This window comes from Dipteris shenzhenensis, chromosome 5, assembly GCF_047967505.1.
Source record: "Dipteris shenzhenensis isolate YYH24624 ecotype China chromosome 5, Dip_SZ_1.0, whole genome shotgun sequence".
Classification (NCBI taxonomy): Eukaryota; Viridiplantae; Streptophyta; class Polypodiopsida; order Gleicheniales; family Dipteridaceae; genus Dipteris; species Dipteris shenzhenensis.
Window position 1 is genome coordinate 49,691,839 of NC_141600.1, and position 27,399 is coordinate 49,719,237.

The following is a 27,399-nucleotide window of genomic DNA, read 5'->3' on the forward strand; positions in this document are numbered from 1 at the left end:
TCATAATTTAAGTGTACATTAATTTTCTAAATGCAAAATTTATCATATTTTGGATCCCACTCTGCTTGTTTAGACCATCATCTATGTCTATCGAGAATTGCAACTTCATTTCTAGACCACCAAACATGATTCTAAAAGTTCACAAAAAGTTCTAGACCACCGAACATGATTCTAAAAGTTCAACAAAAAGTTCATGTTTGGAGGGAAACTTTGGAAGACATGGACAACTTATACCTAGAATCGCCATAATCTTTTGGACTTTATATACTTAGAATTGTCTGATCAACAATCAAAAATCAAAGTAGTCTAGTCTATGGAGATAATTGCATACATAAGTAAACTTGCCCTTTCGTGAGAATGATTAGCTATCGATTAAATGCATTGATGTGCCAACAATGTGGACTTTTCATAAAGAAACATCAAAATACTTTTGACTTTCTCCCATCTGAGTGGGGTCATTGTACTTGATTAGACACTCAAGAGGCTTGGGTGATGAGAGCCAATTTCTAAAGATTTTCAATGAGGTGCCTTTATATTTTGAAAAAATTAAAAAGGTGAATGATATTTAATCATTCATAAGGCCTGCCTAAGATTAAAAAAGCCAAAAATAATACAGTGGAGATGGTGTGTAGGAAGACTGCCAAAGATAATGAAGTTAAAGGGGGGGAGAGAGAGAGAGAGAGAGAGAGAGAGAGAGAGAGAGAGAGAGAGAGAGAGAGAGAGTGAGGTGGGGGAGTTGGACCAATCATAAAATGAAGGACTTTCACAAAAAGTAAAATTTGCACTATTAAGAAGTTAGCCTTTACTCTACATGTATGTGTCCCTTTAACTTAGTATACAAGCCTGTGTGTGTGTCACCTTTCCAACAAGGTGAATGATATATCTATCATTCATTAGGCTTGCCTCTCCATGAGGCAAATGCCCAGAGAGAGCATAAAATTGGAGGCCCCAGGGTGAAAAGGAAGGAGATTAACGAGGTCGATAGCCCAAATTATGAGTACTCTCTTCCAAGGTTGGGAGCAGCTAATGGGATTTGTGAAGATCAAAGTAACAATAAATGAAACCAACAAGTGCACCAACCACAAATTAACAAGTACGAGAGCATAAATAATAACAATAATTTTATTTTTTCCCATCCCAAAGCAACAAAGGCCTACCATGACCTACCATGGGAGGCCAAAATCTAGCCTACTCAGTTCGGTAGAAAGGGGGGTGTGTGTGTGTGGGAGGATCAACCAAATAGACGAGGGGAATCTTCCCATCGAATTAAGAGTTAAAGGCCTAGTCGATAAATGTAATGCTCGAAGGACTCTTCAACAGAGAATCCTCACCACTGCCGTTGTAGCTCGCAGGCTATGGAGCATCCCATCTTCTGGAGCCCCATCTTACCTCCCGCTGTCGTTTCGCTTGTTGTTGCCACCTTGTTCATCCTCGTATCCGCCTTGTCCCTGCGCCGCCTCTCTGCATTCCGTCACACAAACCTTCCTCCAGGCCCTCGACCCTTGCCCATCCTCGGCAACCTGCCTCTGCTTACCGCTAACGCCACCACCCTTCATCAGGCTTTCGCTCGTCTCTCCCGCCAATATGGACCCTTCTTCTCCTTTCGCCTCGGCTCTCACCCGGCACTGGTCGTATCTTCCTCTGCCCTTGCTAAAGAATGCCTTCAAGCTCATGACAAGATCTTTGCCGATCGCCCGCACTTCGGAATGTCGAAGATTTTGATGTATGGGCAAGCAAATGGTATAATTTTTGCACATTATGGCCCGAAATGGAGGGAGCTCCGCAAGCTTTTCAGTTTGGAGCTCTTTTCACAGAAACGGCTTCAAGAGTATGAACATGTGAGGTACGAAGAGGTTGCCTGTATGATAATGCACATTGAGCGTGAGTGGGCGAAGCAATCGGACGGCTACATTGAGCTCCGTGGATGCCTTACCAGGATGGCTGGCAATATTGTGGGGCGCCTGGCTCTTTCCACTAGATTGGTGGATTGGGATACTGGCGCGGGCAGCGAACTGTATGACGTTTTTGAGGACTTCAAAGAAGTAGTGCTCTCCGCCTTGATAGGGGACTACGTTCCCTTGCTTGGATGGTTGGACGTGATGACCAAGCGTCGCATGCGTCGAGTGCGCGGGCGATTGGACGAGTACATGATTAAAATAGTGAGTGAGCGTCTTAGGAGTGAACTCAGGGGAGCAAGGCGAGAAAGGCACGTCGATTTTCTGGATGTGCTGTTGGCGAAGTCGGAGAGGCGGGATGCAGAGGCGTTGGATTCGATCAAATCTGTTATGCTGGTAATGTATGATGACCCAAACTAGAGGATTGTGTGATATGAGGATTCTGTGCACGAGATGACTATTTCTCTGCGTCTAACATGGCGATTTTTGTAGGAACTGCTGATGGCAGGGATCGACACGACGGGGGTGACGGTGGAATGGGCGATGGCGGAGCTGATGAGGCATCCGGAGGAGATGAAGAAGGTGCAGGAGGAGGTTGATTTGGCTGTGGGAGGAGAGAAGCGGCTACTGCGAGAGGCGGACCTGATGCAGCTTCCATACTTGCAAGCCGTGGTGAAGGAGGTGCTTCGCCTTCACCCACCAGGGCCTCTCACCATCCCCCATGCTTCCCTCGAGGCCTGCAACGTCGCCGGCTACAGCATCCCCTCCGGCACCAGACTCTTTTTCAACCTCTGGGCCATCGCGAGGGACGCCTCCCTGTGGAACGAGCCTCTCCAGTTCCTACCGGCTCGATTTCTCGATAGCCCCCTCGACGTGAGAGGCCATCACTTCGAGCTTCTGCCTTTCGGATCCGGTCGACGTATCTGCCCCGGTATGCCCCTCGCTCTCCATGTCGTCCCTCTCGCGCTAGCCAACCTCGTGCACAGTTTCGACTGGACTTCGGCTACAACCGACCTCGACATGTCTGAGAAGGTAGTTGGTGTGATGGCCATGGCTGTCCCGCTTCGTGTGATCCCCACTCGCAGACTCTTCTCTTAGCCCAGCTTGCCCCCTTTGCAAAAGTTCAACTCCCATTCCTCTTCGTCTACTACGGGTTACAGAAACAAAAATTCAAGTTTCATAATCCTTTTACTTTTTGCCTTTACTCTATGCTCACTTTACTAGCAGGGAACTCTATGTAGATCTATTTTATCTTTTTCAATTTGATGTCTTTGCTTTATACTCAACAAATGCAATTCACCTTATTAGGGGACCTCTATGTGGATCTATTGTATATTTTTGTATATCGCTTTGGAGGCGTTAAGAATTTGTTTTATATCATTGTGTTCTTTTGGACATCATTAGCATGAGGACTCTCTCTCTCTCTCTCTCTATGTATATATATATATATATATATATATTCATTTCTCTCACATAGCATACATACACATGAGCATGTGTGCACATATACACAAATGCATATATTATACATTTGCATATAGCAAGTGGCCCCCTTCCCCAAAAACACACACACACACACACACATTTTTTCTAACTAAGAGGCTTAACTGAAGTCTTATTCAAAACTTTATAAAAGGAATTCATATATTGAGCTCCATAGTAAAATGTACAATGTGCTTTAGCTAAAGGAAAACTTGCACGGCATTCAATTTGTACACCTTTGAATGCACATGGGTGGAATATGCATGTGAGTGTGTCAATTACATTTCTCTCTCTCTCTCTCTATCTCTATCTCTCCGCGCGTTAGCATTATATATATATATATATATATATACATATATATATATCTTTATACATACATACATACATACATATGTAGGTATACATGTATGTATGTATGTATGTATATATGTATACTCTCTCTCTCTGTGTGCTTTGTCTTATCTCTCTCCTCTCACTTATATTTTACACACACATATACACACGCACACGTGCACACGTGCACACTCACATGCACACGCACACGCACATGCATACGTGCACACACACACATAATATGTATCATATAATATGTAATTATATTATACAATACATAATATAATATAATATAACTATTTATAATAATATATAATATATTACATACACACACATGCACACACGCGCACGCACATGCACAGACACACACACACACAATATGTATCATATAATATGTTATATTATACAATACATAATATAATATAACATAATTATATATATATATAATAATATATAATATATAACATATTCTCTCTCTCTCTCTCTCTCTCTCTCTCTCTCTCTCTCTCTATCTATCTATCTATATATGTATGTGTGTGTGTGTGTGCATGCATGCGTGCGTGTGTGTGTGTGTGTACACATATGTATATGTATATGTATATGTGTGTGACACACACACACACACATATATATATGTATGTATAAAATTATACAATATATTATATAATATACATGGAGTTATATATAATATAAATATACTCTCTCTCTCCCCTTCTCTGTCCTCTGTCTTAACTCTCTCCTCTCTCTTATTATATATATTTAATATAATATGAGTGAGAGAGAGAGAGAGAGATAACACACACACACACACACACACACACAATATACACATAAATAAATATAAATATATTATATATATTATAATATAATATATATGTGTGTGTGTGATACTATATAATATGTATAATATAAATAATATATACTATATAATATATATATATATAATAATCAACTAACTATATCTATATCTATATATATATATATATAATATTCTCTCTCTCTCTCTCTCTCTCTCTCTCTCTCTATCTCTCTTGATGCATGCAGATGTGTGTTGGTGTAAGGATGTGTCCACGCCAGTGGGGGGTGCACCATGCATGGCGCATGTCCATGCACCGTCAGCGAGCCACATCGACGTGACAATGCAACATGTCACATCACCATCGTGATGTCACTGCTCTGCTACTCTATTGCGCCTTTGGCAAGCGTCTGTCCATGTGTCAGACCCCTGCATCTACACCACAACCTCTCTCTATCTGTGTCCACAGCCTCCTCCATGTGGCCTATCTCCTACAGTCTACCTCGGGGGGGTCACTCATCATATGTAACCCTATCACGTGAGTTCAATAGAAGGATATTTTTTATTTCTAAAATTTACAGAAATAAATATACATAAGGGACTATTTAAAATAGTTTTGGAAAAAATTTACAGATTTGTATAGAAAAGGGGTACATTTTATTAATGAAAAAATTTACAGATAAGGGATTATAAATATAGGCCTTGAACGCACGTGATATAGTGGGTTTATACATAGTGACCCCCCTGAGCAGTCTACGTGGGCCTATTGCATCTCTACCCCCTCAGCCCACAGTATTTACTCCCCCCCCCTAGTTCATTCTCTCTATCTGGTGAGTGCCATGCTGTCAACTGCCCAAGCCGCATGTAGTCTGCCAGTCTGCTCTGCAACCCCTCGCACCTGTGCCACATCCTATGGGTGGGAAAGATTTTACCACGTGCTTGCATGCTCCCAAACCTCTCAGCTACCACGACTATGCCACATCACTATGGGTGGGTCAGAGATTGCTAGATGCCCCTTCAAATGAGTATTTCAAGTGCACAATTCAATTGATGATGGAAAAAATTGGAACTCCACAGAAGGCTTGACTATGTTACATGCTTAAGAATTGTAAGAATGAAGGTAGGAAGGAACATTTTCTTTAGTTCATGGAGAGTCTTGTTTCAAAACAAAGTATGACTACATGTCTAAGGCCAACTATTCCATGTTCTATTTAGTCGACAGTGGAATGTAGTATAACTGGGCTAAGATTGTAGATTCCATAATCATGGATGAGGTGTTAGGAAAGTGTCACCAACCTAAACTGAGATAGCTACATTTGAGTATGCAGACATGCCGATGCATCCTCAACATCTTGTTGGACTAGCAAAGCAACCACAGGATCCATTAAGAATACCTTTGAATTTTTAGAAAAGGCAGGAGTTCTTGAAATTTGGTTCCAATTGAGAAGAGCTAGATGAATCCTATAAGGTGCCTAAGGTGGTGGAAGATATTCTAGCTTCACCTGAACATCAAAGTGCCATTAACCTTGGTTTTAAAAGCCCATGAAATTGTAGTTTAAGCATCTTGGCACTATCCAGGAGCCGGTTGGAATAAGTGGGCTAGACATGAAAAATTCCTTGTGAATTTGGATGTCCAGTTGTCATCAGGTGAGAAAGACGTCAAAATAGAGGATCTTAAACCTCTCTCTAAGAAACTAGCACCTAGGGCTCTTCCTATAGAGCTTTTTGAGAAACTAGTTATGGATCTTGACCAGATCATTCATGTACCTTATTCAAATGCTAAGTAAGTGGATGATTTTGTGGAACCACAAAAGCTGATTATGGGTGCACAGAAGCAAGTGTAGCACAATACACAACCCATTCAAGTTACTTTGGAGATTTTAGTTGCCCAATTTATGGTGCACTTTCTCAGGTGAATTTTGCACTTTCTTTACTCTCACAATTTCATACTCAATGGAAGGGCAAGTTATAGAATATGAATGAGGTTCTTGAGAAGTTGGCCACTAAAAGGAGCATGTATCATTCCTATAGACTAGGCCATGAAAAATTTAAGAGTCATGACTCATATGCACAATAAAATTACTAGACTACAAATAGAAATTTAGACACTAACAAATGGGTGCAAGAGGGGGAGTTCTTGATAAAGATGATTGAAGATATTTGAAAGGAGTCCCAGTGAGTTTAGAAGAGGCTTAGTCTCTATGCAAAATTTGCAAGAGTAGAAAAAGGTTATTGAGGAGAAGACTCAACAGTTGCAACATCTAGTGACCAGTGACCACTCAGAGCATTATGATGCAAGATGTGTAGAATTAGTTGAATGATATGAAGAGTGCTATTTCTCAGCAAACTAGAATGATATGATAGGGTACCTACCTTAGAAGCAATCTCGAAGCAATGGAAAATCAAATTGAATCCATGGTTGATGATGACACACTTTAGGTTTAGGACAGGTTTGTTAGCTCTCAATAATTTCAAGATATGCAATGATAATTGAATATCTATATGAAAAGTATGTGGTAGTAAATTAAGGTAAATTAATAAAGACGCTTGTTCATCCTTTTGAAGATTATTTGAGGTCAGAGGATTCAGTCATTGCACAATGCTGCAGGGCAAATTGGAAGCATTACAGAAAGAACTATATGAGGTGAAAGTTGCCAAATGTATGCTTTTCTCTACATCACTTTTAGAGCCGGGAGAGTTTTCATATACAAAAGATGAGAAAATTCCCTATAGGAATAGGAGGCTCTAAGTACCCGAGGTCCCCCTCTTCAATCTAACACTATTTTGATTGCAATAAAAAATACAATTCCATGTTTAGTTCCCCTACTGGAAATCCAAAGCAAGATGCTATAGTAGGGCAACAAGTTGCTACAGTGGCATTGGTATAGGATGCCAACCAACCACTTTTACATGGAGATATGGATGAGGATGTGGCCTTTACAAAAGATTGCAGAAAACTTATTCGATAGTTAAATTGGAAAAAATTGTAATGCTACTGTAATAGAGGTGATTTTTATCCTCCAAACAATATCATGGATATTGAAGCCATTACTCTGGCCATAACTATAGATGAACCTATTCTTTCAAACTTGGCTTTGCAGACTCCTATAAAGAAAGATGATGATCTGATTTCTACATCTGAAGTCTTTGTTCCTACTGATAAGTTACCTTGAATATTTCCCAGTTTTTAAAAATTTCCCAATGATAAATTTTGAACTTCAAAAAAATCCTAGTTATGGTAACTTGTTTTGGGAAAATTGTAAACATCTTTGTATAGGAGTAGTTTGAATCTTGGTATCACACCAAGCTCATCACTCTATTAATTCCATGGTCTTGGATTGAGGAGATGTTGCCTCATACAAGGGGTTTACTTCTAGCCCATTGGTAGTCTATTGACCACACTGACTAGTGGGGTCACGTTAAGAACTTTCCCAAAATTCCTATCCATTAGGTGTGCTAGTGATACACAGTAGAATATCGGATATCCTCATATATATTTAGTTCATAATCAAGAGATACTCAAAATGCATATATGAATACACTTAAGCATTTTGAAATACAAAGAGACACTAATTGTTAGGTGCAACTCTTCATTTCTCCAATTTGAATTTATGTGGGTGGATATGCGTATTATGATTGAGGAGAGAGATGATGGACATAAATTGTATATCAATTGTCTTGCCAGTACAAAAAATCTAGTGATGAATAATATATGCAAAATTCAAAATGAATATATTTGTTGTTTTTTATCTCATACCTTGTCATACTGGTAGTAATTCTTAGTTTTCCTTGTGATTTTTCAAGATCAAATGTGATCACAATGTCTCATGCAGATTTTTTATTTGGGTTGTGAGTTACAGAATTTGGATCTTCCTCACCCCTCTCCCTTTCCCTCCCCCCCCCTCCCCATTCCCCTCCCCTTCCCCCTTCCTCACCCCTCTCCCTTTCCCTCCCCTCCCCTTACCCATTCCCCTTCCCTCCCCTCCCCTTCCTCCCTCCCTCCCCCTCCTCTCCCCTTCCCCCTTCCTTACCTTGCCCTTCCCTTGCCTTCCCCTTCACCCTCCCCTCCCCTTCCCCCTTCCTTCCCCCCCCTCACCCATCCCCTCACCTCACCCCTGCCCTCCCCCCCTCCCCTTCCCACTTCCTTTTGCCCCCTCACCCCTCCCTTCACCTCATGCCTCCCGTCCCCCCCCCCCCTTCTCTCTCCCCTCCACTCACCCTCCCACTTCCCCCTCCCCTTCCCTTCCCTCTTCCCTCCCCTCCCCTCCCCTTCACCTCCCCTCCCCTTCCCCCTCTTACCTTTTCCCCTCTTCCCTCTTCCCCTCCGCTCCCCCCCTCCCCTTCCCCCCTGTCACCTCTCCCTTCACCTCCCCCCCCCCCTTCGGACCTCCCCTCCCCTACCCCTCCCGATTCCCCCTCCCCTCCCCTTCCCCCTCCCCTCCCCTCCCCTTCCCCGTTCCCCTCACCTCCCCCCCTCCCCTTCACCTCCCCTCTCCTTTCCCCTTCCCTCCCCCCCCCTCACCCCTCCCTTCACGTTACCCCTCCACTCCCCCCCCTTCCCCCTCCCCTCCCCTCCCCTTGCCCCTTCCCCTCTCCGCTACATCCCCCTTCCCCTCCCCTTCCCTTCCTCACCACTCTCCCTTTCTCTCCCCTCCCCCTCCCCATTCCCCTCCCCTCCCCTCCCCTCTCCTCCCCTCCCCTCGCCTTCCCCCTTCCTCACCCCTCTCCCTTTCCCTAGCCTCTCCATCCCCATTCCCCTTCCCTCCCCTGCCCTTCCTCCCTCTGCCTCCTCTCCCCTTCCCCCTTCCTTACCCTACCCTTCCCTTCCCTTCCCCTTAACCTCCCTCACCTCCCCCGCCCCTCTCTCTCTCCCTCCTCTTCCCTTCCCTTTCTTTCAAACTTGGCTTTTAAGACTTCTCTAAAGAAAGATGATGATCCGATTGCTACATCTGAAGTCTTTGTTCCTACTGATAAGTTACCTTGAATATTTCACAGTTTTTAAAAACTTTCCTATGATAAATTTTCATCTTCAAATAATTCTTGGTTATAGTAGCTTGTTTTGGGAAAATTGTAAAGAGCTATGTATAGGAGTAGTTTGAATCTTGGTATTGCACCAAGCTCGTCACTCTATCAATTGCATGTTCCTAGATTGAGGAGATGTTGTATCATTAAAGAGGTTTACTTTTAGCCCATTGGTAGTGTATTGACCACACTAATTAGTGGGGTCAGGTCAAGAACTTTTCCAAAATTCCTATCCATCGGGTGTGCTAGTGAAGTTGCTGAAGAGGTGATGAAGGACTTCAAGGATATTAAGGACACAAAGGAGATGCTTGCAGCTTGTGATACTGCCGGTGTAAATCGTGAAGCTTACACATCTGTTTTCAAAATTTTCAAGTCTGCTATTTTGGGAAAGTATAAGAAGCCTATAGTGCCCCTACCCACATCTTGGTCTGTGAGACCTGCACAGTGAGAAACAAACCAATGTGCAAGAGAAATGCTTGGGGGGTACCATTGCGTAAGGGGCACAATGACTTGGAAGAGTAAAAAGAAATCTGGCTTGCAAACCTTTGAGATGAATGCTTTCAACAGTGTCTACTTAGATGTTGAGAAAGTGCAACAAGCAATGGTTAAATTCTATGGCATGAGAGAAGATGGGAAGAGGAAATCCATTATAGCATTGCACTTAGTTCATTTCCTATATCATGTTTATCCTAATGATTTCTCTCTTTTGTTGTACAGATTGCAATGGAACGCTCATATTTGTCATCAAAATGGATGAAGCTCAATTGGTGAAAGAACACAAGTTAGAGAGAGTGAGCATCTGCATTATGAATAAAGCCTTAGCCTTTGTTCACGGGAACGAGGAAGTAGAGCAAGATTTCTCAGTGCAATTAGAGAAAGATATATGGTGGCTTGCAGCATTTGAGACTCTGAATGAGTGCCATGAGGCATTGAAGTGGGTTCTAGATGATAGAACAGGAATCCCATCGACGATCCGAAGACAAGAGGAAGGGCAAACATTGACAATCAATACCCATGGAACATTTTGAGTTGAATGGCATCTTGGTGGTGATTTGAAAACCCTCAAGTGCTTGCATGGTTGGGATACAGGGGCAAATGCAATAACACATGCTATTATTGCATGTGTTTGCAATGTAAGCAAAAGGTTGGATTACAATGCGAGAATTGCATTCTATCTTGTAAAGATAGTGGGAGAGAAGGAAGGAGTCTCACTTGCGGCTTTCTCACATACACAATGGGGGAATACACACAAAGATGGAGGCTGAAAATAGTTTTTCTCTTCTTAGTTGTGAAAGCCAAAAGAAATCTAGTACAAAGAAATAGAAGAACCCTATATGTGGGTCTCAAACCAAACTCAGCTAACTAAGGTGGCATACTAATTGAGCCACGAACTAGAGTACATAAGGATAGCTGTCATCTAGCTATTATTCATGGGCAGTGTACCAACCGCATCTTCAGCTAACAAGTCGGTGACATATATGCACAACGGTCACCCTGACATATCACGAGTGGAGCTCGATATCTCAACACTCCCCCTCGAGCTCAATCCCAATTCCTACACAACAAGCAGGTCTCTGAACTTGTGCAGCTTCTCTGCGCCCAATGCCTTTGTGAATATGTCAGCTACCTGATCCTCTATGCTAACATAAACTAGATCAATAAGACCTAGTAAAACCTTCTCCCACACATAGTGATAATGCACCTCAATGTGCTTTGTTCTAGCATGATAGACTAGGTTATTTGCCAAGTGTATACTACTCAGGTTGTCACAATAAATGACAAGTGGCCCATCTGTAGACTGATGCATATCATAAAGTAGCTTATGCAACCAAGCTACCTCACATGCAGCCATTGCTGCACCCCTGTACTCAGCCTTTGTGCTTGACAAGGCAACTGTAGGCTGTTTCTTGCTACTCCAAGTGACTGCAGCACTCCCAAAAGAGAACACATATCCACTGGTAGATCATCTATCAGAAATACTACTAGCCCAATCAGCATCAGTGTATCCATGCAACTGTATCTGAACCCCAATCTCATAAAATAGTCCATACTGCAATGTGGACTTCACATACCTGAGTATGCGTCTAGCCGCATCCGAATGCAGTTTCCTTGGAGCCTGCATAAACTGACTTACCAATCCAACAGCATAGCTCAAATCTGGCGTGGTAATAGTCATCTAAATCAAACTTCCTACTATGCGCATGTAGAGGATTACCAAAAAGCGAGCGACAAAAAGCGAGCAAGCCAAAAAAAGCGAGCGATAAAAAACAATAAAAGATTTATAAATCCCCCATTTTAGTAGCAAAAAATAATAACTTATTCAAAAGTGCATATGTTCCCTCAATGCCAGAAGGTTAAACATGCATATAACTTTAAAGCCATTAACACTAATTTCACATCATCCATGAGACAGTTTGTATGTTTAACTTCCAAGTCATTGTTTGTATCAAAGACAAACCCTACTGCAATCAAGTTCTCTCTTTCCACTAGAGTAATTGAGATCATCTTTCCAAGGACTCCTTGCATGGATTAGTCTAGATTCCATGCATATGTATAGGTTTTTTAACTCTATTCACTCTTGGAACAAAACCCATGTTTCTTTATTACTGCAAAAATATCCTTCCCTAATGATTTATTCTTACCTCCTTACCAATGCAGCAAATTGGTCACAAATTCATTTTTTGGTGCATTAAATTTTACTAGATAGTGCACAAAGACATGATAATCGTCTAAAGTACGCCTTGCCATTTGATTTGATATGTAACATGACCCCGTTTGGACTTGTAAATCAAAAGATACAGGGATCTAAAAATGTCATCTTTTGGGCCAAAACAGGGAGCGCTCCCTGTTTTGGCCCAAAAGAGGACATTTTCACATCCCTATATTTTGGCAAGATGTCAAAATTTGATTGTTTTGGCCCAAAAGATGAGTTTTTAACATCCCTGCATCTTTTAATTATCAAATATAAATGGCATAATGTTACATATCAAATCAAATGACAAGGCATGATTTAGATGAATATCATGCCTTTTTGCACCATCTAAAAAACTTGTGTGCATCAGAATATAAATTTTGTGGCACATAACCACCTTTTTGAATACTTTGTACTTCAAGAAATTATTTTATAAAAAACTTAGATTCTTTCTTTGCTTGCTTGATTTTCCAACCACTTCAACTAATTGTCGCTCGCTTTTTGGGCTCGCTCGCTTTTTCTCGCTCGCTCTATTGACTGCCTCGCGCATGTACATAGTAGGCTCTTCCAGAATCTCACCTGCATCTGTGCTCAGCTTCACATTCTACTCCAAAGGAACTGAAATAGGCTTATAGCCTATAATCCCATATTTGGACAGCATGTCCAATCCATACTGCCTCTGCAAGAGCCGTATCCCACTTGGTGATCTAATCACCTCAATGCCCAAGAAATAACGTAGCTCTCCCAAATCCTTCATCTCAAACTTCTGGTTCAATAGCATTTTCACATGAAGGATATCTTCATTACTATCACTTGTGATGATCAAATCATCAACATAAATGACAAGCAGCATAATACCTTTCTTTGTTTTTCTCACATAAAGTGAGAAACCTGCCTTGGAAATTTGAAAGCCAATAGTGACAAGATATTGTCCTATCTTGTCAGACCATGCTCTAGGTGCTTGCTTCAAGCCATACAAGGCTTTCTTCAACTTGCAAACAAACTCAGGATGAACAGCATGAACATAACCTGGTGGCTGCTCCATAAAGACCTCTTCTTGCAAATCACCATGCAAGAAGGCATTCTTTACTTCCATCTGATGTAAAGACCATCCCTTCGATGCAGCCATAGCAATGACTGCTCTTACGGTTGCCATCCTTGCAACCAGACTGAATGTTTCTTCATAATCAATGCCATATGTCTGTGCATACCTCTTGACAACTAATCTTGCCTTGTATCTGTTCACAAAACCATCTACATTGTGCTTCACCTTATAAACCCACTTACAACCAATTGCATTCTTGTCTTTAGGCAAAGGCACCAATTCCCATGTAGCATTTTCTTCTAAGGCATCCATTTCTTCATCCATGGCTTTCTCCCATTTTTCTTTTCCCATGGCTTGCTCAAAAGAAGTGGGTTCTGGTTCCTGTATGACTTTGACCATATAGGCATAGTGAATGGCTATAAATCCATCATATTTCAGCCTATCGACAGGATACCTAGCTCTGGTAGACCTACGCAAAATAGACTCACTTCCAGGTGCTCTCAAAACATCCCTGGTCTTTCTTACTCCAGGTGTAACAACAGAAGGAATACCCAACTCATCATCAATGCTCTATTCTAAGTCACTGGATTCACCATCCACATAAGATTGACCTGAATTCACATCAAACATGGGCTGATCTACCTTCTCTTTTCCTTTTCGTGATACATGCATACCACTATCTGGATTGCTTTGTGGAGATTCTCCTGATCTCAATCTACCTGTCCATGGTGAAGTATGTGAACCACTGCTAGAAGACACTCTAGGTCGACTAATATTTTGTGATTGCTGTTGTGAATTCTGTGCAGCATTACCATTCTGTGCATCTACATCATCAATCACATTTATTGGTTTATACCAGCTGCTCATCTCATAAAAAACAACATCTCTGCTCACTGTAAACATATGAGTAGAAGGTAGTATTATAGCATCTATACCCTTTCTGCTGTAGAGAATAACCAATAAAGATGCACTTCTTAGCTTTTGGGTCCAACTTGGACCTCAACTCATCTAGCACATGAACATAGGCAATGCAACCAAAAATTTTCAAATGAGAAATATCTGGTTTCCTACCAGTATACATCTCCTCTTGCATCATGCCATGTATTGTTGTAGTGGGAGTCCTGTTCATTATGTAAAATATTGTAGCAACTGCTTCAGCCCATTAATTAATCTGGTAGGTCTTTTTCATTTAGCATGGCCCGAGATACCTCTCCAATATGCATGTTTTTCCTTTCTGCAAGTCCATTTTGCTGTGGGGTATGATTGCATGAATATTGCTGCTTTATGCCATGCTCATGCAGGAACCTTGCAAACTCATTTGAGAGGTACTCTCCCCCTCCTTCTGACCTTAGGCATTTTATTTACAAGCCTTTTTCTTTTTCAACCATAGCTTTAAAAGCTTTGAAATGCCCAAACACTTCACTTTTCTTTTTCATAAAATACACCCAAACTTTTTTGCTGTAGTCATCAATAAAAGTGACAAAATAATGACAGCCTCCAATAGATGTAGCTTTATTAGTCCACACATCAGAGTGGATTAATTCCTCGGGGGGGTCACTATATAGAAACCCTCTATACCACGTGCGTTCAAGGCCTATTTCTAAAATCCCTTATCTGTAAAATTTTCATTAATAAAATGTACCCCTTTTCTATACAAATCTGCAAATTTTTTCCAAAACTATTTTAAATAGTCCGTTATGTATATTTATTTCTGTAAATTTTAGAAATAAAAAATATCCTTCTGTTGAACTCACGTGATAGGGTTACATATGATGAGTGACCCCCCCGAGATTAATTCCAATGGCTTCTTACTGTCTTGAACATGTCTAGGAAATGGTTTCCTTGCCTGTTTTCCAAATTGACAAGCTTCACATACCTAATGCATTTCTACAACCCTGAATTTAGGCAATCGTGCAATAATATTTTGGGCCTGCATTGATTTAAGTCGCTGTACATTAACATGACCAATGTTTTATGCCAGATATCAATATCTGCTACTATACCGGTCCCATGTGCAAACATTGCTGCACTCAATTCAGGCATGTCCGCATCCAACGTAAACATCCTACCCTTCTTCTTTCCTTTTGCTATCAAGCGACTGTTATTTTTCATATCCTCAACAAAGCATCCATGAGGATTAAATCTGACCTGCAAGCCCTGCTCAACCATTTGACCAACAGAAACCAGGTTCTTGGTGACATCATTCGGGACATGAAATACATCAGACAGGTATTTCATTTTCCCATCCTGCATAGACAAAGGAATTTTACCAATCTGCACAATAGGATGTGCAGTATCATCACCAGTCTCCACACCTAGTCTTTCCATTTTCCTTGCATCCTGCATCCATTTTGCATGACTTGTCATGTGGTTTGATGCACCTGAGTCAACATACCACACATCATTTCTTTCTTCAGCACCATAAACAGATGCTCATTTTTGTCATCACCATGTCTACTAGATGATGCATAATTCCCTTGCTGCAATATTCCATTCATGATGTCATTCTGCTTTTTATAGCAGTCTTTAGCCATATGACCCATTTCACCATAGTAGTAGCATTCAACATTGCTGTTTGCATTTTGGCCTCTCTGCCATCCACCACGACCTCTTTGGCTCCCCCTACCTCTAGAGTTACCACGTCCTCCTCTATAGGATTAGTTTTCTTGAGTTTGCTGCATATTCTGATTTCTACCATGGCCTCCAGATCGGCCTGCTCTACCTCTGCCTCTACCTCTTCCAGCATTTGAGTAGAAGACGGTTTATTTGGAAGTTCCTCCTGAAGAAGATGCACCACCATTTCTTTGCTCTTCAGAAATTAGAAGAGCAAAAAACTCCTCAAAATCAGGAAATTTTTCACGGACGGCAATGGATGTCCAGAACTGTGCATAATCCTTTCCTAGACCATTCAAGGTCATAGAAACTAAATCATCATCTTCCACTGGTGACCCAATGGAAGCAAGTGCATCTGCAATTTTCTTCACCTTCATGTGGTAGTCATTGATGCTCATATTTTCTCTCTGCACATTGTGCAACTCCTGCTTGAGTTGCATTTTTCTGGCTTGTGTATTTGTGCTGTACATTTTGGCCAAAGTATCCCATGCCTCCTTTGGCGTACTTGCATCCTGAATATGCACAATCATAGAATCTGAAATACTGATAGACAGCTAGTACATAGCTTTTTTGGCTCTCTCATGCCATCCTTTAAATGCCTGCATTTCCTGTTGATTGGGAACATTAGGAAGAACTGGTTCTTCTTCATTTCCTGTAATGAACTCCCAATAGCCTTTCCCATAAGGAAATTTGTCATTCACACTTCCATGCTTGGAAGTTGATCTTGTCAAGCTTTTCAATGACAATCTGTGAAAGAGAATCAGACGCCATTACAGAACACTGCAAAATATATTGTTACTGCAAAAAACACAGCTTCTGCCTCACAAGGGCAAATCTGCAAAACTGACGAAAGTGGTATTTGAACATACAGTCACTTCCTAGTAATGATTTTTCATCAACAGGCAATAAGGATGATTTTGTAACTCCCAATATCTCTGCGCACAAGCATACGATGCAATTTCAATGGCAACTTTTCAGTGACCTGTAGAGCAGTGGTCGCACAGCAAAAATAGGGCCTTTTTCTCAGTGCTTGCGGAGAACTTCCACCTCCAAAATGGGCCCCGCGAATCAGAAAAATAAAGTCACTTAGGGCTTCGCCATGTCCCGTAGCATATACTGCCCTCTCGCCACACTACGAAGGGCATCTCAATCTGAGACAATGCACTCTTGCACTTTCCAGCTGTGCTACCTCTAGAGATTTGCTCCCAAACTCGAAAAAGAAAAGCAACACTGGTCCTCTTACCAAGACACCGCAAACTTGGTTTGCTTTCTTGAGCTCCTTACCACGAACCAAGCTTTGATACCATGTGAATATAGTGGGAGAGAAGGAAGGAGTCTCACTTGCGGCTTTCTCACATACACAATGGGGGAATACACACAAAGGTGGAGGCTAAAAATAGTTTTTTACTTCTTAGTTGTGAAAGCCAAAAGAACTCTAGTACAAAGAAATAGAAGAACCCTATATGTGGGTCTCAAACCAAACTCAGCTAACTAAGGTGGCATACTAACTGAGCCACGAACTGGAGTACATAACGATAGCTATCATCTAGCTATTATTCATGGGCGGTATACCAACCGCATCTGCAATTAACAAGTCAGTGACATAAATGCACAACGGTCACCCTGGCATATCACGAGTGTGGAGCTCCATATCTCAACATATCTTGCAGCCAAACAAAAGCTCTCAATCGTGACAAGAAGGATCTAAAGTGGGATCTCATCTTGCCCATCCTAGTTGAAAGAGTACACATATGTACTTTACATGCAGAACTACACGTACTTGATAAGTTATTGTATTTGCATCTTGTTTATGCTTGGAATTTGATTCCGTAAGAAGTATCTGGATGGTACATTGCAGAAGCTGAGAAGTTGCTATCAGAGATGGGATTCCATGGAGGACATGTCAAAATTAATGAGGATAAGAAAATGTATGGGGCAACACAGAATCTTCCTGCAAAAGTGTCCATGGGTGGAGGGAAGGCAAGGATATTCCTATCGAACCACAATCTCGACAAAGACAAACATACATTGTCTCAAAGCAGTTTGGGTTGGGAATATTAAAAAGCATTGTTTGAACGACCAATAAGGCTTCTCATCCTAAAGTAGCAACTTTGAGAGCTAAAGTATGGACAAAGGTAGATGCATTGATAAAACTGCTTTGCTAGGTTCAAATCGATGAGATGTATTATGAAAGGTTTAGGATGGCTATGAAAGAGTTTATGCAATTAATGGTGAAAGCATGGTGAAAGGAGGGGGGAGTCGCACATTACGCATTACATGTTAATCTTTCCACCATCGTAATATTTAGCAATTGCTTTATAAAAAGTTTTTGTTGCTGAAATGATTCTCATCATGTTTGCAGCATATTCTCTATGCACACGAACCATGGTTTGTACAAGTTGGGGCCCTTTGTCCATTTGGAATACACAAGGCAAGGCAGCCTACTTCAAGAACTCAAGGCATGGTGGTGGTTTCACTCATAGCAATGCATTGAATGAAATATTCGACTGGTTTTTTAGATGTTTACTAGAAAGGACTTTGAAGTCTAAAAAGGCAAAGGCATCAGAACTTGCAAAAGCAGTCCAAATTGAATCAAGGAAGAGAAGGCATAGTGCTAGCATCCATAGGGAGTTGAGGAGTCGCACGTTGGTTGCAAGCTAGAGTGAGAGAAGGGAGCAAATGGGTCCAACCAGCAACATAAGCTATAGTGTAATTGTATACAGATATGAAATGAATATATTGCTTATTTTGACCACAATTTATGTACTCTCTTGAATATTTCTTATTTTGACCACAATTTTCAGACTCACTCTTAGAGTCCAAGGTTTGTGTGAGGTAACGAGGTTGGGGAAGGTGGGGACATGGTGAAGGAGGGGGAATAGAAGGGAGGGGCACAAAGAAAGGCAAGGGGGGGGTGGGATGGTAGCAAGGGTGGGGGGAGGGATGGGATGGGGGCTATAGGGGAGGGTGACGAGTGTGGGCGGGGCAAGTAGGGGGGATGGAAACGAGGGGGAGGACGACGAGGGTGGGGGGGTTAGAGGGGTTAGGGCAGGGGCGAGGGGCACGATGAAACTCTAAATGTAATTAAAAGGGGTGTCAAAAGATTATGGGCCTATATAATGTGAAGATAGTGGGAGAGAGGGAAGGAGTCTCACTTGCGGCTTTCTCACATGCACAATGGGGGAATACACACAAAGGTGGAGGCTGAAAATAGTTTTCCTCTTCTTAGTTGTGAAAGCCAAAAGAAGTCAAGTACAAAGAAATAGAAGAACCCTATATGTGGGTCTCAAACCAAACTCAACTAACTAATGTGGCATACTAACTGAGCCACAAACTAGAGTAGATAAGGATAGCTATCATCCAGCTATTATTCGTGGGCGGTGTACCAACCGCATCTGCAGCTAACAAGTCGGTGACATAAATGCACAACGGTCACCCTGGCATATCGCGAGTGGAGCTCGATATCTCAACATATAAAACGTTAAAAAAACCCTAACTCTCATTATTCAATGGCACGAGTAAAGAACAGTGCTAGAGACCCACAAGACGCTGCCTCCACCCTTCCTCCTCTAGCTCCACCACCTCCATGGCATCCACACACACAAACCTATCTGGGTTCAATGGTGGCTCATCAATCTCTCATGAGCCCCAACTCTCATGAGCCCTCCCCTAACTCTCGTGAGCCCTCCCTCGACTCTCATGAGCACTCCCTGAAGTCTCGTGAGCCCACTCCCTAGTCTCGTGAGCCTACTACCATGTCCCAAGAGCATGAGCCTACTACCATGTCCCAAGAGCATGAGCCTTCCCCTCAGCCTTCCCCTTAGTCTTCCCCTCAACCTTCCCCTCAGACTTCCCCTTAGCCTTCCCCTCAACTTTCCCCTCAGCCTTCCCTTCCCCATGAGAGCACTCCCCCGATCGAGCAAAATGTATTTGAGAACCTCCCTTCCCCTCAGCCTTCCCCTCCCCATGAGAGGACTCCCCCGATCGAGCAAAATGTATTTGAGAACCTCCCTGCCCCTCAGCCTTCCCCTCCCCATGAGAGGACTCCCCCAATCGAGCAAAATGTATTTGATAACCTCCCTAATATAGAGAGGCTTACGGATAGGGGCCAATAGACTGCTAGAAAGAGCACAATATTCCCTCCCCCCGTGATAGAGCCCATCGTGGAAATGGTACCTGTGCCCATAAAGAGGGTAAAGCAGATGCTGAGGAAGCCCCATCCCAAAGAAGCACAAATCTCAAGACATCCGCGAGAGGGGGATTCGGAGGAGGATCAACGCAGAGAAGAGCAGCGTAAGAAATTCAAGGCAGACAGGAGGCCGTGGAACCATGTTTGGGTACTGATAAAGCCTCCACCAAGAGTCAGGAAGCCATACAAAGCAAAGCGAGGAGCGCGGGCCCTAACAAAGATCAGACAGATGCAGAAGACCATCGACAACCTAATCCCGCATGCTCCCTTCCAACGTGTGGTATGGGAGATAGGACAAGGGTACAAGGACGATGTGCGATTCAGCACAGGAGCTATGGGGGCACTCCAGAAGGCTGCGAAGCAAGTGACCACCTCTCTATTCGAGGATGCCAACTTGTGTGTCATCCACGCAAAGCACGCCATGGTCATGGACAAGGACATGGCTCTAGCGAAGCAGCTATGGACCCAAGCTCGGACAGCTTGAAGCCCTAGATTCTCTTGGAGCCCACCCTTAGGACTTAGACTACCCCATGCCCTTGAAGGCACTATCTTGTATCTGACACCCAAGGGCCGATCTTTTTTAATAAAATATATCCATATTCTCTACACTATTGCATTATTGTGAATTCTCCATGTTTATGACTGAAGTTACTATTCATTTTAATGTAACTTTTGAATTCTGTCAAATCTTGGAGGAATTTCACCATGGCACATAAGGGAAAAGTGTCGAGGACATCACCAGGAGCCTAGAATACCTAAAACCTACCACGATGCAAATTTGGGCATTCTAGATTCTTGGCAGCATCCCAGAATGCCCAAATTTGCACTGTGGCAAGTTTTAGGCAACATCCCAAACACTTTTCCCTTCTACACCACGGTGAAATTCCTTCAGGATTTAATAGAAATGAACTGTGGATACCCATAATTAGTAAAAATCATACTAAATTGGCTAGAAATGCATTAAATTAACACAATAAAAGGATGGAGAAAATATATAATCAATGACTTAAACAAAATACAATGGAATAAAAATTATGAATTCATGACGAGCAATGATGAATTAAAACAAATAATAAAGACAAGTAGTCATTAAAGTCATGTATCCATTGAAATATATGTTTATATTTACAAAAGGCCTCACAGCTATCTTTCTTCTTGGCTAGTTTGAGTACATTGAGAATAGGGGTCTTTGAATCCACTAGTGGACTCCTAGATATAAAACTAGCCGCAATAGCACTAACATCCTTCTCTCCTACTGCCAAAGACATAGCTATTGCTGTCAATGCCCTACTGCTATGAATATTCGATCCAAAAGCATTGAGTGCAACTAGGCAGTGTATCAAAATCACTTTGTCAACATTCCGAGTAATGTTGGAGTATCCGATAGCACACAACAATGCCTTTCACTTTAGTAGCTCCGAAGGACCTCGAGGAGAAAATTTCCTGTGGAAGACCACGAGCTCCTCTATCACTTTGCCAAGGTAATGGGCCAAAGAATGATCTCGCCTAAATGCACTGTGAACATTTCCCGTCGAGATGAGAATTCATCAAGCTCAAACGTGTCCTGCAACAATTCAACAAACATTAGAAGATCGACAAAACAAATTATACTAAAAGAACATCAAAATAAAAAATATTGTTCGAGCTTACCACTACAGCATAGTCAGCTTCTATCCCTTTCTAATTTGCAATGTTGATGGAACCAGGTGTTGTGTGATGTTCCATTTGGGACGTGGATGCTCTCTCCTGACCTATGTTGGAGGTGGAAGCTTCTGCATGAGAGGGTTGTGCATCATATATGGACATGTCTGCATCCCTCATTGAAACCAGCATTGTCAAGAGAAACTCTTCCTTTGTCTAGTCTTTGGAACCTAAATCCCTGGGATCTTTGACACTTGTGTCAACATTGAACCCAGATAGGACTCCGAGTGCCTCATCCTCTCATAGTCCAAAAAGAACCTCTATGTCATGGAGCAATACGTACTCTTCTCTATCGATGATGAGGGGGGACAAGGACCATAAGTCTGATTCTGGGTCAGTGGTCTTCGATGCAAATTCTTGCTCTACTGGGGGCTCTTGAAGTAGGCTCAATGCTTGAGCTGCTTCCGTCTCCTCTCTTGCATGGTCAAGACTCTCTTCCATGTACATGTCAGAGTCTAGCCTAGGGACGAGGATATCAGCAGTTCTACTAGAGGGGGTGCTGGACGATGAGGCTTCTTCCTCTAATTTCCTTCTTGGAGAAGAAAGATGAATGTCATCTCCCGTGAAAGGAATTTAGTGCTTGTATTTCCCGTGATCCCCACTTCTAGGATGTCAACTATCCACCTTTCCTCTGTAAGATTATCACAAAAGTAGGCCAAGCACTTTACAAACTTGGGTTCCTCTAGGAATAGACACTTGATGTAATCTATGGGAACCCATCTCTTTGAAGAGTGGTCAACTGTATAAGTAGAATTTGTGAAATTCTCTTGCATGTAGAGGATGAGATCTGAGAAGTCATCCTTGGCTCACATATATGTGCCTAGGACATCTAAAGTCCTATCAGACTATCAGACACTGAAAATAGCTCTTACTCATGACCTGCAAATGCAGTTCCCGAGATGAAATCATGGAACGCAGTTCTAGCTAAATCCTTGGCAAATAGCGATTGATGGAGTGAGTAACTTTTAAGGGTGGGAGTTTCTATGTCTCTCTAAATGTGAAAGTGAGAATGTGATGTAAAAAGGGCTCTTACCCCTTTATATATATCAAAACCCTAAAAATTAAAACTAATCATTAATTCCCCAAATTTTTTGAAAAACATTTACCATGAACTTAAAGGAGAAAACATCAAAAGAAATAACATTTCAATTTAATTGTCCATCATCTTTTGAAGCAATAACTAGGATTTGACAAAAAATTAAATGCTGCACTAGTCAAACACATTGTTAGCAATCTTCAAAGTTGCAGAAGGAATGAAATTGGCACTATGCATGCACTTCTCCACACGACGTCTGATCTTACCACGATTTAAGTTAAGGTAAAGTAGAAGGACTATGACATGCTGTCTTCCATGACCAATAGGTTTTCTCGCACATCCCTTAGAGTCCATTGCGATGTGACATTCACATTCTTGACATCTCCCTCTTCAACATCAATAGACAAACTTACCTCTGTATTGTCTTCATCATTAGAGTCTAGGGGAAGCCGCTAGCCATTTGTTTTCTTCTAGTGCCTGTATTGAAAAGCTAAATACAAAATTTGGCATGACAAATGGTATCTGATAACCACATTGTCTTTACATGCATGACATTGAAACACATCACCATTTTGGTCGCCTGACCTGGTTCCCTGATTCATCCCAAGTAAATCTCCAAGAGCATTTTCATCTACACGCTTGCAGGACTGCATAGTTTTTGTTCTATGCATATGTATATTCTGAAACAAAGAAGCAAAAATGTGCAAAGGCATAAACCAAGATAACCTTGCCCATTTGGATCCAAATGTAAACTGCATGGCCATGCCCACATCCTTTGCAATCTTGTCCTTGTACGATTGCAATGTCCTCGAGTCCACATTACTGCAATCCATGTCTTGAAGTTGCAGTGGCGCAATGGTTTGCACATGGCCATACTTGATGATGTCATTCCAGAGTGATGCATGTTTCATTATACCAATACACATTCTTCATTCACAAGGAGGCCAACTTCTCCACTCCCCTGCATGCATTTGCTTACCTAAATCCTCATGAATTGTAGTGAACTTGCCTATGAATGATTCAACTAGTTCCCACTCCTCGAAGTTTGAAGGGAAAACATCTGCCACCATGAATAAGAGCTCTTAGAAACCGAACACAAAATTTCCAAATGGACTCATTACACTTATAGGTGAAAAAGGTACATAGATAGAAAGGCTCACAGTGGGATGGTATCCTAGATTGATTGAATGATGGAGGAAGCCGCATATCTTTTCTCATGTAAGCATGTTGCACTTTAGCGAGCCATCCTTTCTTCCCAAACTTGAATTTCAAGATGTGCCCCTTCCACTCATGCAAGATATCACCTCTTGTTGACTATGTGCCAACATGGAAATGTAGAAAGAGAATGTGTTACAACTTCTACATACGACTTCTACATGTAGAAAGAGAATGTGTTACAACTTCTACATATGACTTCTACATGTAGAGAGAGAACGTGTTACAATTCCTACATGCAGAGAGAGAAGCTCTGCAACTTGTATAAATACCCCATAATGGAATGAAGCCCACACTCTTTGGGGCATTGTGTTGAGTCTACTTTAGTATTTCAACCATTTGTCTCAAGTGTCCATGCTTCCTTGCACTCCATGTCCAAAAGCATGTCCTAACCTTGCAACTCCTCCTCCCCTCTCCTCCAAGCTTGCAACCCATCCTCTCCCTCTCCTCCTCCCTCCTCCTCCTCCTCCTCCCTCCTCTGCCTCCTCCTCTCTCCTCCTCCTCCCTCCTCCTCCTCCCTCCTCTCTCTTCTTTCCCCCATGCTCTTACACCTTCTTTCTCTCCCACTCCTATGCTCCCCCTAAACCCTTTGTTCCTCATCCCTTAAACTCCATGATCTACGAGGGAGATGAGTTCTCCACCATGTACTCTACCTTGAACCTTGGATCCTCCTTCTAACCCTGGAACCTCTTCTAAACTCTGGAACCTCTCTCTAAACCATGGAACCTCCTTCTAAACCTTGGAACCTCTTCTAAACTCTGGAACCTCTCTCTAGACCTTGGAACTCCTTCTAAACCCTATAACCTCCTTCTAACCCTGGAAATCCTTCTAAAGGAGGGGTATTTTAATTCAAATATTCAAATAAGCTTAACAAGATTACAATAAGAGGAAGGGTTTTTTTTGGGAAAAAAAATTTAGTTGAAGGATTTTTTAAATACCTCTTGAATGCACGTGATACATAGGGTTTCTTAGTAGTGCACCCCCCGAGGTGAGGGAGATATTGAGTGCGAGAGAGAGAGAGAGAGAGAGAGAGAGAGAGAGAGAGAGATTCTGATTCCATACCACCAAGTGCCAAACATCTCTGATACAGGCAATTCTATGGCTTTGAAGTTTTAATTCTAGTTCGGAGATTCCGATTGCCACAATCCAGAGATCTAGAAAGAGGCAAGTGTTGACAATTCCAAATTCTTGGGGAACATGTATGGTTTCAAATTTTTGGCCTAAAAACTAATAATTAAAAAGAAAAGTGGGCATGAAAATGCAAATGTAAGAGAATGAATGTTTGAGAATCAAGACAGGGGAAAATCCATATCCTAAAGAAGGTGCTTCCAAGTTTGACTCCATGAAGAGTGACTGCAAAAAAAAAACAAGGAAAAAGCAATACTAAGCATCAAGATTGTAGCGAAGTTCCACCAAGGGTGGAAGGCATGGTCCAAAGGGCATCTCAAGAAGAATTGGAGACAAAAATCAATAGAGACAAATTAAAAGGAAATCCAAAGATTGTTGTTATTATTGCAATGAGGAAATGGATTCAAGAATATTGATCACTGATTATCATTTAGCTTTATTTAATAATCGAGGAGGAATAAAATGATATACCACTAGATCTACCGATCCTTGAAGATCCAAAAAATGCCTCACATTGGATGGTAGGATTTGATAGACAACCTTTATAAGCATCATGTTGGCAAATTCCTCACGTGTGCTTTGTGGTTTAAATAAAATATCATAAAAGAAGATCGCATTTGGGTTGGAAGTACTAAACAAATGCCTATGGCTTCTTTTTCCTCCTCCACCCTTTTATGATCACCTTGAGTTCTATCTTATAATGTTTCTTGTAGCCTATCATATTTGATCATTTTTACCATAAGGATGGATTTTAGTGTTGCATTTTTGTTACCATTACACTAGTTCATGCTGTTTGAGCAGAAATCTTGTTCATTGCTATCAATCCATTGTGCCATGTTTGGATATTTTCTTATCTGGCTATGGAGTATTTAAACACGTTATTAAGTGATGATTCCCCATGCAAGGCTTGCATGAATGACCAAAGAAATCATTTGTTTCCAAATACTTTTGAAGGTATGGATGGTGCTAAGATGGTGTTGTGAAAGATAACTACTTAGTCAGTGCCTTGTGGCCAATCTTGGAAAAGACAAAGGCGGCTTGTATTCTCCAAGACTATGCCAAATAAGTTTACATTGGGAAAACAAAAATCCACCTCAATAGAAAGAAGGAAAGATTGACTATACATGAATCAATAGGTCATCTCAAGGAGCTACTGTAGAGGCTAAAATATGGGAAGCATGTTATGAATGGTTAGAGATTGCAGTAACCATGTCATCATTGTGTAGCATTTTGATCATGAACGAAAGATTTACTTTGACATATAAGATTCAGTCAATTATTAGTTTGTATATTTGGTATTTCAATTATCAAAGGTGTATTTTTTAAGCCACCTTTCTCTTGAGAATGAATTCATCACAAATCTCAATTGAAACTTGCATTGGAGTAGATATGCCTACATGAACATGTTTGGATTTGTAAGTTTATAACTATCATCTTAATATGCTCTTATTTACTCAACATTAGTTAAATCAATAAACATGACATCAAGCATGTAGATAAGGTTAAAATAAGCCTATAAGAAAAACATAATTATATCTGACTCAATTGATGCCCACTTCTTGATACATGTGTATGTTTGATCCAATGAAAATTTTTCCTTGCTATGATTTCAACATTCCATAAATCAAGGCATCCTATTAAAACGATCAAAATTTCTTGAAGAATGATGTTCACGTAACATGGACTCATTTTATCCCATATTTGATGGCATCTTCTTTCATATCCTCATACTTCAATGGAATGGATAGTTAGTTTAAACATAAATTGCAAATAAGCAATCAAATAAAATGATGTAGGGTTCTTGGCAATGTAGATGAGAAATTTTTTTCTAGTCTAATTTGCATAGGTCTCAAAATATCTAAATATGTGTTTAAAATGAGGGGGAAATAGTTGGCCAAGTGATGTCATATGTTGGGTACTTTGGTCATGATAAGAACTTCAAAGCTTCATGAAAAACATGTGCATATATGTGCAATGACTTTGCATCCATCATATATAGGGGGAGGATGCTCTCATATTCTTAGGGAGATTTTTGACCCTCACATATCAATCGTTTGTATACATGGAGAGGATGTTATTGACATTGTATCTATGGAAAGGATGTTATTGACGTTGGAATATGAATTTGGCTCACCACAAACACATGGGAATACGTTCTAGTTAGGGTCACTCACTAGAATATATATGTGGTGGTGTAAAGCTCTCTCTCACTCTCAAGTTCTCACATCATGGAGTACCTCCATAGTGATTTG

At 41.5% G+C, this 27,399-nt stretch overlaps 1 protein-coding gene across 1 annotated transcript; it reads left to right on the forward strand.

The window, feature by feature from the left end:
• Positions 1-1,334: 1,334 nt before the first annotated feature.
• On the forward strand, positions 1,335-3,115 carry LOC147902134 (cytochrome P450 71A9-like). Its single transcript, XM_087375225.1, has 2 exons — positions 1,335-2,291; positions 2,388-3,115. Exons 1-2 carry the CDS (start codon positions 1,356-1,358, stop codon positions 2,991-2,993), a joined length of 1,542 nt encoding a protein of 513 aa, XP_087231351.1. The 5' UTR covers positions 1,335-1,355; the 3' UTR covers positions 2,994-3,115.
• The last annotated feature ends 24,284 nt before the right edge of the window (positions 3,116-27,399 follow it).

Bases quoted from the DNA above. Each gene is read 5' to 3' on its own strand.
- LOC147902134 (XM_087375225.1), top strand. From the start codon at position 1,356: ATGGAGCATCCCATCTTCTGGAGCCCCATCTTACCTCCCGCTGTCGTT. The intron at 2,292-2,387 runs GTAATGTATGAT...CGATTTTTGTAG, and splicing joins CGATCAAATCTGTTATGCTG to GAACTGCTGATGGCAGGGAT.